Source organism: Haliotis rufescens, unplaced genomic scaffold (genome assembly GCF_023055435.1).
Source record: "Haliotis rufescens isolate VD_foot unplaced genomic scaffold, xgHalRufe1.0.p SCAF_2, whole genome shotgun sequence".
Classification (NCBI taxonomy): domain Eukaryota; kingdom Metazoa; phylum Mollusca; class Gastropoda; order Lepetellida; family Haliotidae; genus Haliotis; species Haliotis rufescens.
Genome location: NW_025963890.1, coordinates 76,882,122 through 76,899,947, shown reverse-complemented (window position 1 = coordinate 76,899,947; position 17,826 = coordinate 76,882,122). Strand labels below are relative to the sequence as shown.

At 39.2% G+C, this 17,826-nt stretch overlaps 2 protein-coding genes across 2 annotated transcripts in view; both read left to right on the top strand.

Moving 5' to 3' along the window:
* LOC124125410 (multiple epidermal growth factor-like domains protein 10) overlaps positions 1-17,826 on the top strand; it is a 344,612-nt gene that overhangs the window by 148,065 nt on the left and 178,721 nt on the right. The window lies entirely within an intron of this gene.
* Positions 2,608-17,826, top strand: part of LOC124147611 (multiple epidermal growth factor-like domains protein 10) — a 305,895-nt gene continuing 290,676 nt past the window's right edge. Inside the window, exon 1 of the mRNA XM_048400597.1 lies at positions 2,608-2,676. Within this exon, the coding sequence (XP_048256554.1) occupies positions 2,616-2,676 (61 nt within the window). The 5' untranslated portion in view covers positions 2,608-2,615. The remainder of the gene's footprint in view (positions 2,677-17,826) is intronic.

Genomic DNA, 17,826 nt, shown 5'->3' with positions numbered 1-17,826 from the left:
GAATGGCTAAATCTGGTAAATAAGAAGGTGCAGAACCCACACAGCAGTTTCAGTCATTCTGATATACATGAACTGAGTTTCACAAATAATAAGTTTCACCGCCCATGTCACTGTCCCCTTGCAATGGTATATGCAGGAACGTGTTCAGACTTTGAAAACATTCAAACACTTTGTTATGACAGAAAGATAACACCAACATTCCCAATACACAGTAAATGGCAGTGCTTATCTTTAGGCACGCATAAGCTATCCGTATAGAACGTACGGTAAAAGTTTCCTGGTGCGCAGACTCGCCGCCATGGAGGGGGCCAGATTCGTTGTGCTGCTCTGTGTCTATGTGCTTCGCTTTATATCAGGGAGGCGTCTAGCTTATAACTTAGGAGGAACATCTTTTGTGTAAGTTGTAATATGGAAATGGATTTGAATGGTCACACGGATATGTGATCAGCGATGTATTTTAATTCTCTCTCTCTCTCTCTCTCTCTCTCTCTCTCTCTCTCTCTCTCCATCTCTCTCCATCTCTCTCTCACTCTCTCTCTCTCTGTGTCTCTCTCTCTCTCCATCTCTCTCCATCTCTCTCTCTCTTCTACTACTTCCTTGGTGTCTATTGGGCGGGAATGCAATACATCTAAACTACTTCCTGGATGTCGATTGAGCGGTAATGCAATACATGTAAACTGCTTCCTAGGGGACTATTGTATGTATATATATATATAGCTTTATTTTACCATTGATAACATATATGGGGGTTAAGGGTGTTAAGGAAGGAACACAAAAAGTGGACATCCCCTTGGGAACCAATTGTTCTCCTCTTCTTGTCAATCTGATTTTTTATGCATATGTACAGGAATGTACACGGACATTTCGAAATTATAGGCATCATTGGTAAGTACCTTCGTTTTCCATGTGTACTTGTCGGGGTTTGTATTGTTTTCCTTCCTCCCTTCAGGTCAGTGACTTTTTTACCATTAAAATATAACCTTTCGCGCCCTGGATTCCAACTTATAGATGTCATCTCAACTATATATGATTATTAATTATTGGGAGTTTTAAAAGTTCTGAAGTGGAATATCAGGGTGTAGTATTTAATCTGCGATTTTTTGTAGATGCTCACATCTCTGTAAACATGAGCGGACTGTGAACAAATATATTTAAAAAATCCGAATCATCCGGTAAGAGGATCCTTTACATCCTTTAACAAATGAAACCCGGAATACTGCGGACAGTCGGTACTTCACACTTTACCTGTAATTATAAGGTCACACGTCGGACGTTTAGAACCGTCACATTACGAGACATAGCTAACATTGGATAGTCAGGAGCATGGGACACATTTATAGACGAAGATTTCATTTTGCATCTTCAAGGAATTTCCCAGCATTAATGGACATTTGTGATTGGTTATTACAAGTGCTTAATGCACTAAGCACACCCTGAATACAAGACTCTGAGATCCATTCTCCTATGTCCTTATGTGTCCAGGTGCAGGTCTCTCTCCGAAGATTGTGTTGATGTAACACGTCAACGTCAGTGAGTTTCCAGTGTCAACCAGTGTTGATTATCCGACGAAACAGTTTGCATTGGGCGTAAAGGGCAAAATAGCGATAAAAGTATATGAATCTATCGCTGAAGATAAGTGATGACAACAGGTGTCAGTGAATCGGGTCAACGTATCGTGCCGTACCGATAGCAAGCGTCATGGACATGATGTGCAAAGATAAGTACGTGTTTGTTTGATCTAAGGCCGCACAGCAGTACCCCTGCCATGCGAAGGTCGTTGGTCGAGCATTGATCTACACAATTGGGATATGATGACATCAATCCTAACAGCCCACCTCCATCCCCCATCTCGTTAGTCACCTTTACCGAGCTGCTGAAGACCTATTCTCTACCTGGATATTCACGGGTCAGGAACTAGGGGACCAAAGGGCTGCTGGAACAATGACACACATGCAAGAACGCAACACATGTTAACTAAAACGTGTTATCTCTGCCAAATAATTGCATGCAGAGCTTTTGAGGATTTGACGTTATCCAAGCAGTTCTATATATTCAATCACCAACCCACATGTACTATAATATAGCCCTAGGCGCTGTGACCAAAATAAAGTGTAACCGCACACACAATTACTATGTTGTGCTATAGTGTCGCCATCCTCTGATATGCTATCATGAAATTGTGGTAAATTAATAATACAGGGATAATTTATGACTGAAACATAATGCACATCTTCGTCTGTAATCATTACGTATCTGCTATTTTGTTTGATTGAAATAATAGCATAGCCGAGTGGTGAAAAAGACACGCCATGTATAAAAGTCACGCTTGATTTGTCGTATCTCCAATAGACATGTCGAGAAATGTAAAATAATATTTCCGTGTCCAAGCTGGTCATGATATGTATGTCGTTAAATGATATTATTGTTTCATTCGGAAATGTCGATTGACCTCATCTATATAAACCCAGGATTGTTCTGAATTAAAATCCTCATAAATTCAAAAGATAAATACACGATGGAGTTACATTGCATGTACATACACCACACAGTTGATGTGCAGTGAGAGAAACGTTTAACACAGTTTGGCCGGTTTTTCACTTCCTCATTGCGGGAACATGGCGGGTGTCAGGATACTCGGTGTGGTGGTGCTAGCGGGATGGATACAGCTGACATCGGGTGAGTACATCAGATTGGTTTATCACAATGACAATATTTGTGCATTCCTCAAGTATGTGTACATTACTTACAGTTAGCAACTGTTTATTTGTGTACACCGAGGCTCATTCGTTAGCAAGTCCTGCACTCTTTTGATATGGAATACGCGTCTAACAAAACAAGTTTTACATCTGATCTATATATAGGTGACCCAGGTCTACCATTTGAAGATGCAATAACAACCGTGTTGAAACTCAGAATCTGACGTGTTTATATGCCAGCCCACCATACAGAGGATATTGTGAAGAAGTTTTATCAGTTAATTGATTAGTCCTACCTGCCGTGTTACATTAGGATATGGCATGGATGAATTATTTAATTCAGAATCGTGTTGTATTCGATCCGTTTAAAATCAATTAGGTGTAAGCAGCTAAGCAAAGATTGTAAATTGAAAATAACAGTAACTAATATATTATCCTCTACGTTTACAACTCACTGTTGTTTCAAATGTTGGTTGCGCTCAAAGCCTTTGTTTATGCTGGAGTAGGGGCGGTCGGGTAGCCTAGTGGTTAAAGCCTTCGCTCATCATGACGAAGACCCGGGATCGATTCCCGACGTGGGTACAATGTGTTAAGCCCATTTTTGGTGTCCCCCGTCGTGATATTGCTGGAATATTGCTAAAAGCGGTGTAAAACTATACTCACTCACTCTCTTATGTTGGAGTGAGACCAAAAGAGCAAGATACACATGGATATAAGACACATACTTATGGTTGCTATGAATCGTAGAAACTAACTTATTCTATGGACATCGCCAAACGTAAAACTTGACAGCAGGAAAGATGCATCTTTGCATTGTTCAAATTTACCACCTTCAAAGACTTAGATATAATGTGTCTCGTGTGAATTTATGTGAAGGATCCGAGCCGATGAAAACAGATAAACTGCTCGATTGTATTGTAGTCTACTGTCATAGAAGGGAGCAATGACGGTTTATGTATGTCTGTGTTATCTGGACATCCAAAACAATGTATAAACAGACCGCAACTGGTATATTTGCACCAACGCATGAAGTATCAAAATACAGTTTACATTTCATTTGTCGACAAACATAAACAATGAAATAGTTACAAAACATGCCATTTCGGTCTCTCTATTACCATATGAGTATGTCACTTAGGTGGCAAAAACAAATGCATTTTACCAGATATATAAACCACGATGTCCAGTCAGGCATACCAAGGAGACCTGGGTGCCGTTTCACGAAAGCGTCTTAGCGCTATGACCTCCTAAACCACGTCGTAAAGCACCTATTAAAAATGTGTGCCGTTTCACAAAGTACTCCTAACTTTACACCCCACCGTAAACAACCTCCTAACCTACGATAGGTTAGGGGCACTTGTAACTAGTTTACGACATCCTAAGTCAGCGTCTGATACACTTAACAACGTAAGAACTATGTAACAAAACATACCGAGTAATTGAATCGATGAAGAATCAACAGGTTAACTTTCTAACTTATGTTACCCTCTCACATATCGTCGAAGAAGACACATTTTAATCGTGTGCATATCAGTATGATTTATGTGGAAGACATTGGGACGAATGCAAAATAAATTTAAGTTATTTTGTATACATTCTTTTATAGGCTTCAGTACATCCCTAACCGAGAGCTAACGTGCGGGGTTTGAATAACAGTTAGGACTCGGCCTACTTTGAAAGCACGTGATATTATACGTGTCCATTGTAGCATATTTAAGACTGAAGGTCAACTTCATTCTCATGGTCATACGTTCACTACATATGCAAATAGTTCTGCTTATCTGTGTACCCATGGTTGTTGGAGCTAGCACTAACAAGTGAGGTGATGTCAAAAATTCATTTTAGATTATTACACTAATATTATGTGTGTGTGTGTGTGTGTGTGCGTGCGTGCGTGCGTGCGTGCGTGCGTGCGTGCGTGCGTGCGTGCGTGTGTGTGTGTGTGCGTGCGCGTGTACTACCCCGGTTTTCATGCCACGGTTTAACATGGACACCCGACGCAGTGTACTGGACTCTGAGATGGCAAAACAGTTATGTCCTTAGAGTGTGAGTAATGTCATTAGACTGGAAGTGATATCATTAGACAAGTAATGTCAACAGAGTGGAATAATCACTTTCGCCTCATGGCCCGCGATCCAACCACTCAGGTGTCTGTGTAATCACGAGGTACATGCAGCCCGAGTGGCACTGTTGTATTCAGTATATTTGTAGGAGTACACAACCTCGGTTTACTTTTAGCATTGACCCAAGTGACAATGGGCAAGGGGGCCATCAGCTATCATCAGATGACTCCACGTGGCATGGGCTGATCGACGGCTCGACACTGCCAACAACAACACGACACGTGACCAACACGTGGTCATATGATAATATGCAATCTACAAATGTATCTAAATGCATATCATCAACATGATACTGTTTTATTGCACGATAATCATATAACATCAGCTAAATTACTATAAAAATATCGATCTATGATATACGTTATGTCTTTGTGTACGTGATGCAGTGTACACATGACATGATGCCTGAAAAAATGGTATATGACCTAGCCTTGTGTCGCATGCAGAAGTTGGATAATTTTAAATATGGCGGCCTGCACCAGAGCACATGCTTGGTCTGGTCAGTGTTCAACAGTTTCCAGCAAGTAGTTATCTCACATTATTACTCATTGACATCTCATTCTCCTCTATCGTGAAGTGACCGGGTGTGGGTCTCTTCTCTTGATAATTGTTAGTAACGATATGGCTGAAATATTGCCGATATTCACTCACTCACTCTTATGAATTGTTATCTGCTGTTTGTCATACCAGTTTCTTGCACTTCTTGACAACAATGGTTGCCCATCTCTCTATCATGCAATGTTGGATTGATCTGAGTGAGTGAGTGAATCAGTGAGTCAGTGAGTCAGTGAATGAATCACTCAGTCAGTGATCGAGTCAATGAGTGGGTCAGTCGGTAAGTCAGTGAGTGAAGTTTTTCACCGCTTTTGGCAATATTCAAGCACTACCTCAGCGGAATGATCTCGTTGCAACAGTAATTTGTAGGCCATCAGATATATATCACGTATGGATATATGTATATATTCCACTCTACTACAACAAATAGTGTATGGTTACACCAATGAGGTTTAATTTTTTTTTTCTGGATAAAAACATCAAGGCTGTGTTTCATCATTTCCATGCAGCTACTCAGTCATATTTCTTTAATCAGTACCACAAAGAGAATAAAGCTTTTCTTCTAGAAGCTTTTTTTCGCGTTTATTGAGAATCTGTAAGGAAGCAAAATGCGTTGTGTGAGGACACTTTTCCCGGTTACAGGAAATATTCAAAGAACAATAAATAAAAAGATTTAACCCACAGGCCATGATGTAAAAAGTCCCGGGTCGGATATTTCACCTGGCCGCAGAAAAGTGGTATAATGTTATAAGTTTGATTAAAACACAGCTGCGAGAGAGGACAAATGGCGCTTACATGTCAAGAAAGAAACATAACAAGCAAAGTGCAGAAAACACGGCAAGTCCAAACCACATGACTGCTGCACTAGTCCAGGGTGAATTGTGTGACAAGTATATATTTACTTGTACAAAATTGTATAAATATAATATTATTGTTTGAATATGGGCCTATTGCCTGAATACAATAAATCTGATGATGATGATGAAGTACGCGAGACTCGGGCTACTTACTACTGAAATGTAAAGTAGTCATGCATATCTTAGTCTATAATCATGAAATATCCCCATAGACTCGTGGCATGTGTATATCGCTGGAGGATATCGCATACATGTCTCCCATGAAATAAGTTTTACAAGTGATTCATGAAAAGGCGACCCCGGTAATACTCTGACATGACCCAACTTTCCTCAATTGAACCTATAGACTGATCAAAACCGAACCTGTGTGGCTCCTTGAGTTACATTCCTGAAAATGTATAAACACGCTCAATAGATGTGCAGTGAGCGTAACGTTTAACACAGTTTGTCGGATTATACTTCGCATTGCATCAATATTCGTTAAGCAAATAAATCACGCTTCTTCATGTAACCTGACAATACTCAAAAGGGAGGACGCTACAACGAGTCATTCTCTAATGTGAACCGCTTGTGACCTCCTGGCAGATATCTACACATTACCGTACATCAGTGAATGCCATAGACAGAGTAATAATGTTCCTGGTGTATGGTATCAGGGTGGTGTGGTTTAATGGTTGAGAGGAGCGGTGCCCTATACAAAATGGCCTTCGCTTTTATTTATGACAAATTGACCTGAACCACTGTATCGAGGGTCACTACGATTTATTACAAAAGCCCCATGGATGAGGGATTGAGGTTTTCTCTTAAGTTTATTAAGTTGGGTGGTGGTTTCCAATTTGCAAAATCAAATGTTTTGACAGAATTGAAGCTGGTTTTTTTCTGAGATTGTCAATAGGCACGCAAATCCTTTGAGGTTATGGGAATCAACATTGTATTAATTCAACTTGTCTCAAATACTTTGTGTGTCTTTAAATAATTTCCTTCCTTGATTATATTAAGGATTATCATAATTCTTTCAGACAGGGATTTTGGTGGTACTTTTTGCTTGACCTAGCAATATTATTTCTCTTTGTACGGATCTTATGGAACTTTGGAATCCAGTACCAACGAAGAATGAACAAAGTTGAAAGAAGTGTTTGATGGTTTGGGCAGGTTTCTTCCTATGTGAACATACAAGCTTTATATGTGATTGTTTGATATGTCATTTAAGCCAAGGCCTTTGGAGAAACAGGAATTAAAGTGATGTTTACATACATTGGCTATGTAATGTGTGGCCTTGTCACTGCATAGATTACAGACACAACCATAAGACACCATAAGACCAACAGTCAAATACAGTAACGAAGGCGTGGATATTAAAGCTAAAATCAATCTAAAACACGTCGAAGTTGAGAAAAGAAATATGTCAACCTAGGTGCAGGGGATTCGGTTAGTTTTTCAGTGTGCATCGGTGATTAATACTGCAAAACTGTATCTGTGTCTTTAGCATGGCGATTCACTTCATTCGAGATTCAGAATACATGGCTATTTCCACACGAAACCATACTGTCAGTTATGATATGCGCCTCATAGGGCGAATCAGTATATTGAATGGAATAAGGAACTAAGTTGATTTTGTCCTTGTGCCGCACAAACGTACACATCACAGCTAAACTAATCTAATCGAAAGCAGAGATAGTGACTTTAATGGTTACATTAATGTTTCCTGCTACGAACCCAACCTAACTGTGAATATTTACAACAAATGATTGTACTTGGATGTCTAAAATTCACATATAATCCAGAGATTAGATATTATTTTATTTCGCAATTTTGAATTTGTTCTCATGTATTCTAAAAGTCACAAATAACGAGTTGAACACATACATGTAGCTTGTGTTATGATTCGTATGATGTGTTATGACTGTAAATATTTACAACAAATGATTGTACTTGGATGTCTAAAACTCACATATAATCCAGAGATTAGATATTATTTTATTTCGCAATTTTGAATTTGTTCTCATGTATTCTAAAAGTCACAAATAACGAGTTGAACACATACATGTAGCTTGTGTTATGATTCGTGCTGGCTCAACCCTGGCCGTGTAAATATTAGCTACGTGACTATTTCGTAGTTCCTGCGATAACTTTTATCGCCAAGGCTCCCTAAATACAATGTTTATTCCTAATGCAGGATATTTACCATCCCCAAACACACTCGCGTGATACCTCTATTTATAAGTTTTTACGAGTGGCTCGAGATCAGTACTATATACTATCTGTGTTGTTTTCTACAGGAAAATTGAATTATTTATTGCAAATGTAAACCTTGCAACGTAAATTCTCCCAACCTTACACTCAGGGACGTTTCATCACCTCTTGCATTTGCGACTTATATCTGAATAAATATCAACAAAAATAGCAAAAAATATTGATGTCAATTAAATTAATATGATGATATACAAAATCAACTTCAACAAAAGATATCCTTTAAATCTAATAGACTGTTTTGGAATAGAAAGAATACACACTGACCAACCAACAAAAATCGCGTTTTGCGAAACAAATGGCAAGTTTTAAATGACAAATTTACAATTTATTCACATTCAAGAGATTAACGGCAAGAAGCGATATTAATTCCATGAATGACCATCTGTCTTTATTTTGCAATGTCAATGTAGAACTAACGTAAATAGGTTGTCAGTTTGTGTACGGGCGAGACACTTACGATAGAGACAATAAAAGGGGCGGTTACTCCTGACAATAGATACGTCAAAGTGTTACGTTCACAGCAGTGAAATATCAAATGTTATCTTCACTAGAGTGGAATGTTAAATGTTATGTTCACTGCAATGAAAATACCACATTTCCCAACTTCGGAAAACTCTTTCACTCTGAAGTATACTAATTCATGGCAAAATTGTGTTTTGAAATGTCTCCATTAGTAAGGTAGCATAGTCTATCCACTAGCATGTTTATCATAGGGTCGACAATGAAGCCAAGTTCACACAAGGTGGCTAAATCGGGGGAAAAGAACACGCAGAACTAATACAACAGATCATGGTGTGGTCCCTCGTAAATACCGATTATGTCTGCGTCTTCCTGTCTGTAAATACGTGTACTTGGGTCGTGCGTGTTTTTAAAAAATGTGAGTTTCCCGTCCACGCCACTGTCACCAGGCGATCGCATATGCAGGAACGTATACTGACGTTTAAACATTCATTATCTTTATCATGCCAGGTGAATAACACGAACAACTTCAACGCACAGTGAATGGTAGCCACAATAGTCATTCAGAGAGGTTCTTTCAACTCTCTGTCACATTGATAGTCACGTGAAGGCAGAATAAGTTTCCTGATTCGCCGCCATGGAGGGGGGCAGATTCGTTGTGCTGCTCTGTGTCTATTTGCTGCACTTTACATCAGGTAGGTGTCTATCTTATAGCTTAGAAGGGAAGCCCTTTGTATAAACTGTATGACAAAAATGGATTTCAATGAACTTACTGATGAGCGATGCGGTTTCATTGCGTCCACTCCTGAAGATCACCTAATACATGCCTTTGTTTTATAAATAACATGATCATTATTTAGGAAGAAAACATGTTGCTACATCAGGACTTAAAGAGCTTAAGTTATACCCGTACAATAGACTCTAAATGTCTTTGTACTTGCTGTGAGATTGCCGATTAACCTGGTGGAAGTAAAGTATGTATGGGCGTCATTTAACGTGTACACGTTTATACATGCTGCAGTAGCCCGCAGTGGCTGTTTACCGTGTGTGTAGCAAAGATCCTTCCGTGTTTTTTTAACAACCTCGGATCTTATGCTGACAATCCAAACATCATGAAATGGAAGAATCTGGGATTAATTCCCACGAGCATCGAACTAAGAGAGACCTTGGGCGGTGGGCAAAGTCTATGTTGTTGGCGATGTCATTGCCGTGCTCCCGGTCCATATGCGGTAGAAGGCAACGCGAATACGTTCAATTTGTGTCAAAACAAGAAAAGTAATTGCGCTAGTGCGACTGTTTTGCACGTATATCTGATTATCACGCATCATCTCCGGTAAGTACACAATGACGGTCTTTCTGGTCAGTACACATCATACCTGGTCAGTACACAAACAAACCTTTCTGATCATTTAACATCTTATCTGATCAGTAAAAAAACACAACCTATGGTCAGAACACATGCACATCATGTATGATCAATACACAAACTCGTCACCTCTTGTCAGCAAACAAGCACGTCCTCTCTAGTCAGTACACGATGACGCCATATCTAGGCATTACACAATTACGCCCTCTCCGATCAGTAAACAATTACGTCCTCTCTGGTAAGTAATAACGGTTATCCTCTCTTGTCAACACACACACGCGCCCTTTCTGGTCAATTACAAAGACACAGTCACATTCTCTGTTGTCCGTAATAATGACGTTCCCTCTCATCAACACACAAACACGTCTTCTGAGGTCAGCACACAAAGATGTCATCTGTGGCCAACCCACAAGGACCTTATCTTTACTCAGTAATGAAGAACGCCCTCTCTAGTCACAATCATACCCTCCCTGGTCAGTACACAAATTCGTCCTATCCAGTCAGTTCTCAAACACGTCCACTCTGGTCAGTGCACAAGAGCGTCCACTATCGTCAATAAACAAGCATATCCCCTTCAGTCAGTTATGCAGCACGTCCTCGCTGGTCACGATACAAGCACATTCTCTTTAGTCAGTAATAATGACGTCATCACTGGCCAGTACCCAAGCACGTCCTGTCTGTACACAGGGACGTCTTCATTGGTTGGCACACAAGCATGGTTACTTGTGGTGTCCCATTCATGAAAACATGTAATTCATTTTGTCACGTCTCTCGATGAGGAGACCCTTTTACTTAACAAGAAATGACAAATATATCGCTCGTCACGATATGGCTGAAATATTGCCAATGTGACGTAAAGCATAAACTCACTCACTCATTTCAAGATTCGCCAAATTCAAACATATAAATACCATATTGCTATCTATTACTTAAGTCCATCATGTAAGTCCTTGTACATATATAGTACATTCCTAGCTGAGAGATAACATAAATTACAGTTAGGATTCGGCCTACTTTCAAAGCACGTGATGCTTGGACATTATATGTGTCCATTATAGCATGTTTAAGTTGGGAGGTCAAGTTCATTCTCATGGTCATGCGTTCACTACCTATGTTCTGTTAATGAAAGACACATTTTTACTGGGTGTTGTTGAACTGGTAAGGCTTAACCTTCCTGTGTTAGTGTTTGTGCGTGTGTCTGTCTGTGTGTGTGTGTGTGTGTGTGTGTGTGTGTGTGTGTGTTTGTGTGTGTGTGTGTGTGTGTGTTTGTATGTGTGTGTTTGTGTGTGTATGTGTGTGTCTGTCTGTCTGTGTGTGTATGTGTGCGCGTGCGTGTGTCTGCGGATACTAGCCTGGTTTTATATGTTCACGCCACCGGTAAACATGGATACCTGAGGAATTGTATGCCTGCAGTATGTGATGTAACACGATATACACGTACGTCTTATAAACACGAGGGCTGTGGTTAAACACACTATACACGTGACCAACACGTGGTCATATGATATGACATGGTATCTACCAATGTATATAAAACATATCATCAACACAGGTCCATGTTGTATAGCTCGATAACATGTAACATTAGCTTAATGATAATAAAGATATAATGGTCGACGATATACTCTGTGCCTACATGTACATGATGAAATGCAGTGTATACATCACATGATGCCTGAAATGTTGGTATATGACCTAGCCGTGAGCCGCATGCAGGAGGTGGAGAATGTAGGGAACACAGGTTGATTGTTAGAAAGTCTAAATTGGGCAGAGAATCAGATTTCATTTTCATTGTCTCAATCCGCAATTTTAGATAACTCTGTTACCTTATGAACTGTCATCTGCTGTCAGTCAGTCAATCAGTCAGTTTTACTCAACTTTTGGCAATACTCCAGCAATTCCATAGCAGGGGACTGATGTCATTGTAACAGTAACTTGAGGGTCATCAGACATATGTTGCCTCATGGATATATTCGACCCCTCTACAAAAACAAGATGTGGTAACACAGATGAGGTCTTAACAGACACATGTTGCCTAATGGGTATATTCGACCCTTCTACAACAAATAATATACGGTAACACAGATGAGGTCTTAATATAAAAAAAAAAATCTTTTCTGGATAACAAAATAAAGGCTGTGTTTCATCATTTTCATCGGCGAGCTAGCAGGTACTTTGACATAAACAATACCACTAAGAGACATCTTAACATTATCTTCAAGAAGGTGTTTTAGCACTTATTGAGAATCTGTAAAGAAGAAAAATGCCTTGTGTGAGGATTCTTTTCCCGGTTACCTGAAATATTCAAAGTACAGGAAAAACAAAATTTAACCCGCAGCCCATGAAATAAAATGTCCCGAGTCGGACAGTTCTGATATTTCACCTGGTCGCAGAAAAAAGGCATGAAGTCATTATAGGTTATAAGTTTGATAAAAATAGAGCAGACAAGTGGGGCTTACTTATCGCGAAAGAAACATACTGTGCACAGTAACCATGTGACTGCTGCACTAGTCCAGGGTGAATTGTGTGACAAGTACGCGAGACTCAGGCTACTTACTACTAAAATGTAATGCAGTCATGCATATCTTAGTCTATAATCAGGAAATATCCCCATAGTCTCGTGGTTTGTGTACATCACTGAAGGTCAGCTACTGTACATTTGTCTAAACTGAGACGCACTGGTTAGCAATGCCTGTGATGTAAGGATATCGAATACATGCCCAATAAAACAAGCTATGCAAGTGATTCATGTATAGGCGACCTCGGTCACACTCTGACATAAATAGTACAACACCGTTCCAGACACCCTTTATATATATTAGGCGAAATTTATATGTTGTAATCAACAGTTGATGTCCTCAATGGTACGTCGTCATGGCTGACCGCACGTGATCATGACTGAGATGGCAGCTACCCTGCTACCACTGTCGTGATGTCAACCTCACTCCGTGGGTCACATACACGCCAAGTAGCGTAATGTAGGGAGAAGAACTGTTGACACGCTAGCAAACTGCCCCACATTGTAGCCATATATTGATCAAAACCGAAGCTGTGTGGCTCGTAGAGTTACATTCTTGAAAATGTATAAACACGCTCAATAGATGTGCAGTGGGCGTAACGTTTAACACACAGTTTGTCGGATTCTACTCGGCATTGCATTAATATTTGTTAACCATATAAATCACGCGTCTTTATGTAACCCGACGACACTCAAAAGGGAGGACGCTACAACAAGTAATTCTCTCCGGTGAATCGTTTGTGACCTCCTGGCACACATATATATATGTGTGTGTATATATATTACCGTACATCAGTGAATGTCATTAACAGAGTAATAGTGTTCCTGTTGTACGTTATCAGCGTGGTGAGGTTTCATGGTTGAGACGAGCGGTGCCCTATACAAAATGCTTGTGATTGGCTCTTCCATGAGTTTCTCATAAATCCTTGTCGACCTCAGTGCAAAGAAAGTTAGTAAACATTTCATGTTGAGTCGCTTTAGTAGATTCAACATAAACGCATGCTACATTTGATAATGAGGTTTTATTTGACTGATACTGTGATGGAACCCTTTCCTTATTATTCCTTATGGATGGTGCACCCAATCACCTGCTGATAACACATTGTTTCTCGTTTTGACAACCCAATGTTTAAAACACAACATTCGGTAAATCTGGTATGTTGATTTCTCCCAAAGTTCAAAAATGCCATTCTGCGTAAAGTTCAAGCTATCTATAATTTCTGAAGAATATTTAAGATGTATTTCTGTCACTAAGTTCCTAGATAGCATGCCCAGGTTATTTGATTTTAAGGTCCTCGTACAGACAGATACTGTAATGTTCGATAATCTGCATATCCACAAATGCTAACAAGTATTTACAAAATTCTGAAAATTTACAAAATGACTAAAACTTACTAACAATGCTTCATCAAATGACTTTCATGTTTGGTGACAGAAATATTTTTCAAAGCAGCATTAAAACCCAACACCGACAATCGCTGTACAAGACATATGCATGATACCAGACCCAAAAAAACGAGCATTTCATTAATGTGTAAGCTGGTGTAATGATGTAAACATGACCACACATACCCAGTACCACTTTGTGCATATTATGTAAAATCTTATACAATAAGAAGTTGAAGCAAAGTCGACGTCGATCTGCATCTCTGCATCTATATACATTTTCCTCATGCCTTTGGATAATCAATTTTGAGTTCGACTTTTCAGGGTAAGACGTTACCAACATTGCTATATAGCTATGACATATTTTGAACCGCCAATTCCCGGGATTTAGCGGGAATTAACGGGAATTATTACACGTCCATTTCGACACATTTGGGTTAAAACAGTGAAAACAATAGTGAGAGTTTACCGAACTGAATGGTTCGACACAACAGGGAATTCGACACATCCATGTTCGAGACTACGGGATCCGACTGCAGATACAATGTGTTCTGAAGGCTGAGATTTAAGGAAAAGTTGTATTTATATGTAAATACCTGCTCGTGATATATGCAAGTTGGCATGCACAAATTATGTCAGGCTTGGTGATCGCAAAAAGATTGAATAATGCATTCCATAATAAAATATGTTGTTTGGAATGGGAAAATAAAAACTATTAGAGAAACGCTGGGAATGTCAACAAAAAGACAATCGACAACAATGTCTATTTTTGTTAGGGGAGGGGGGAGAGGCTTTGGGCTGTGTGTCACAAGATAATTATATGCAATCAGATATTTTTCATCCTTCCCCAAGTTTAACAGAATATTTGTTGAGCTGGTATATCACGTGCCTTCACGCAATCACGCCTCAACAAGTCATTCTCTATGGTGAACTGCTTGAGACCTCCTGGCAGATATATATATATATATATATATATATATATATATATATATATATATACATTGTCGTACATCAGTGAATGCCATGAACAGAATAATAGTGTTTCTGATATATGGCATCAGGGTGGTGATGTTTCATGGTTGAGAGGAGCGGTGTCCTATACAAAATGCTTGTGTTGAACGCTTCGGTGAGTTTATCATAAATCTTTGTCGACCTCATTGCAAAGAAAGTTATGTATACATTCTATAATCAGTCGCTTCAGTAGATTCAACATAAACGCATGCTACATTTGAGAATGAGGGTTTATGCGACTGACACAGTGGTAGAACCCTTTCCTTATTTATAAGAAATATCCACCAAAGGCAGAACTAATTGCACGATTCCGATTGTATCACGAGGATGTGATCATGAATCACAATCAAACAGCCGTCTTCTTTATCTATCTCATTATCTGTATATATTCTACAACCTTCAACTAAAGCCCTGACGTCGTGAAGCAGAGAGAAACGCCAGCGGACGCTTAGAACCATGCAAACAGTTCGGTCGAAGCCAGGACGAAACATAATAGCTTGATTCGCCTAATATTTGGTATGTGATGATTGTCATGTTGTCATTTGTTATCGACTCTGTTATTAATAATATAAGGCATAATCGATAAATGCGCTGTTTGTGGTGTGTTTTGTCCTCCATGACTTGTCCTTGTTTTGAAAGTGCAAACATATCAGAAGTGATACAAGCACACATTCCTGCCGACACATTTCCTTCACTTTGACGTCTGATGTCCGTCTTCTTACCTGTCCTAATTACTGAAGACAGGTCGCTCTCATTATGCAGAATATTGCTGAGTGCGGCGATAAACAACAAACAAATAAAACAAACATTATGCAGAAATCCAACACTGTATTCCAGCACGATGATGCCTGACCACACAGCATGACTCACAGTGACACGAAAACACAACAGATCCTGCCCTGGCCCTCTCAGTCACCCGATTGAATCCTATCAAAGGTTAATGTGATGAGTTTGATAAACGGTTGTATTCCAGAGACGTACTGCAGAGATTGGCATATATCAGTAAATATTTCCCAAACTAACATTTTAATTTTTAAGACAGGGGGCGACAGGGAGGATTTCAGGAAAAAAATCAATGGCCAAAATGTAGCAGTGACAAAAGATCGTAAATATTTGGTTGTTTACTTCAGCAAGAGATTGTCACGGACTCGAACCCCAAATAGTAATCTATTACCTGGAATAATGATCTCAATAACCTTGTTTGATTATGAAATACTATCTAGAATATTATATGAAGCAGATAGGCCTTTCATAAATGTAGCAAATTAAAAGGACCCATTATATGTCTTCAAGCGATTGTTAAATGTAAAACAAATACATGTACAGCAAATAATTATGTTTTGGGGAGTGTGGTATACATGTATTTTCGGGTTTATAAAGGTATAAACTAATGTTTGTATTTTCTTCATTTGCGAGTTTACCAAGAAAGTATTATCATCGTTTACCACAAAAGTGTTATCATATAGCTATGGTAAATATGCTCTGTTCACTTGGTTTTCGTGATGAATGATTAACCTAATCACATGCTGATAACAAATTGTTTCTCATTTTTATAACATAATATTTAAAAAAAAACAATCGGCAAATCTGGTACAGTGATTTATCCAAAAGTCCAAAAATGTCATTTTGGGTAAGTTATCTTTACTTTCTGAAGAATACTTATATTAAGATACATTTTTGTTTGGAGAACGCATGCCCAGTTTCGTTGCTGTTCACATCCATTGGAAAAAGAAATGGGATTAAGATTAAAGGTTCCTTGTACAGATAGATACTGTATTGTTCGTTCATCTGCATATCGTCAACTGCTAACAGGTATTTGCAAATTACGGAAAATTTACAAATTAACTAACAATTACAAACGATGCTTGATCAGATGATATACATGTTTAGTGACAGAACTATTTTTTCAAAGGTGCGTAAAAACCCAACGCAGACGCTCATTTTATTGTAGATCATGGTGAAATCTAGTAACCTTTCAAACCGTTATACCATAAAGCTCAACTGACAGAATAGTACGACTACTTATATTTAATGTATGGCTTATGACCTTACATGTGCGACACTTCATTTAGATCTCGTAACATTTCTATGAAGCTTTTCTTGTAAGGTAGGCACAATCCAAACAACAAATGTTTGTGTCGTTTGTTCCAGGCAATGTAAACTACCTGTCGTATTACCTTTCTCATGACGGTTTCGGGACGGTCGGGTAGCCTAGTGGTGAAAGCGTTCGCTCGTCACGCCGAAGACACGGGTTCGAATCCCGACACGGGTACAATGTGTGAAGCCCATTTCTGGTGTCCCCCGCCGTGATATTACTTGGATATTGCTAAAAGCGGCGTAAAACCAAACTCACTCACTCACTCACTCACTCATGACGGTTTCAAACACATATATAAAAAAAATATCTGTGCAATTACTTATGCATGACACCAAACCTCAAAAGAAACGAGCATTTCATTTAGGTGTAAGCTGACGTAATGACATATTCAGTGTGCTAACGATAATATAAGATCATAAACAAAATGCTCATTCAGATTGATGGTAAAACAGCCTTGCATGAGCTGCAGAGAGACGAAAACGATCAGTCAAGCCCGTGTACAAA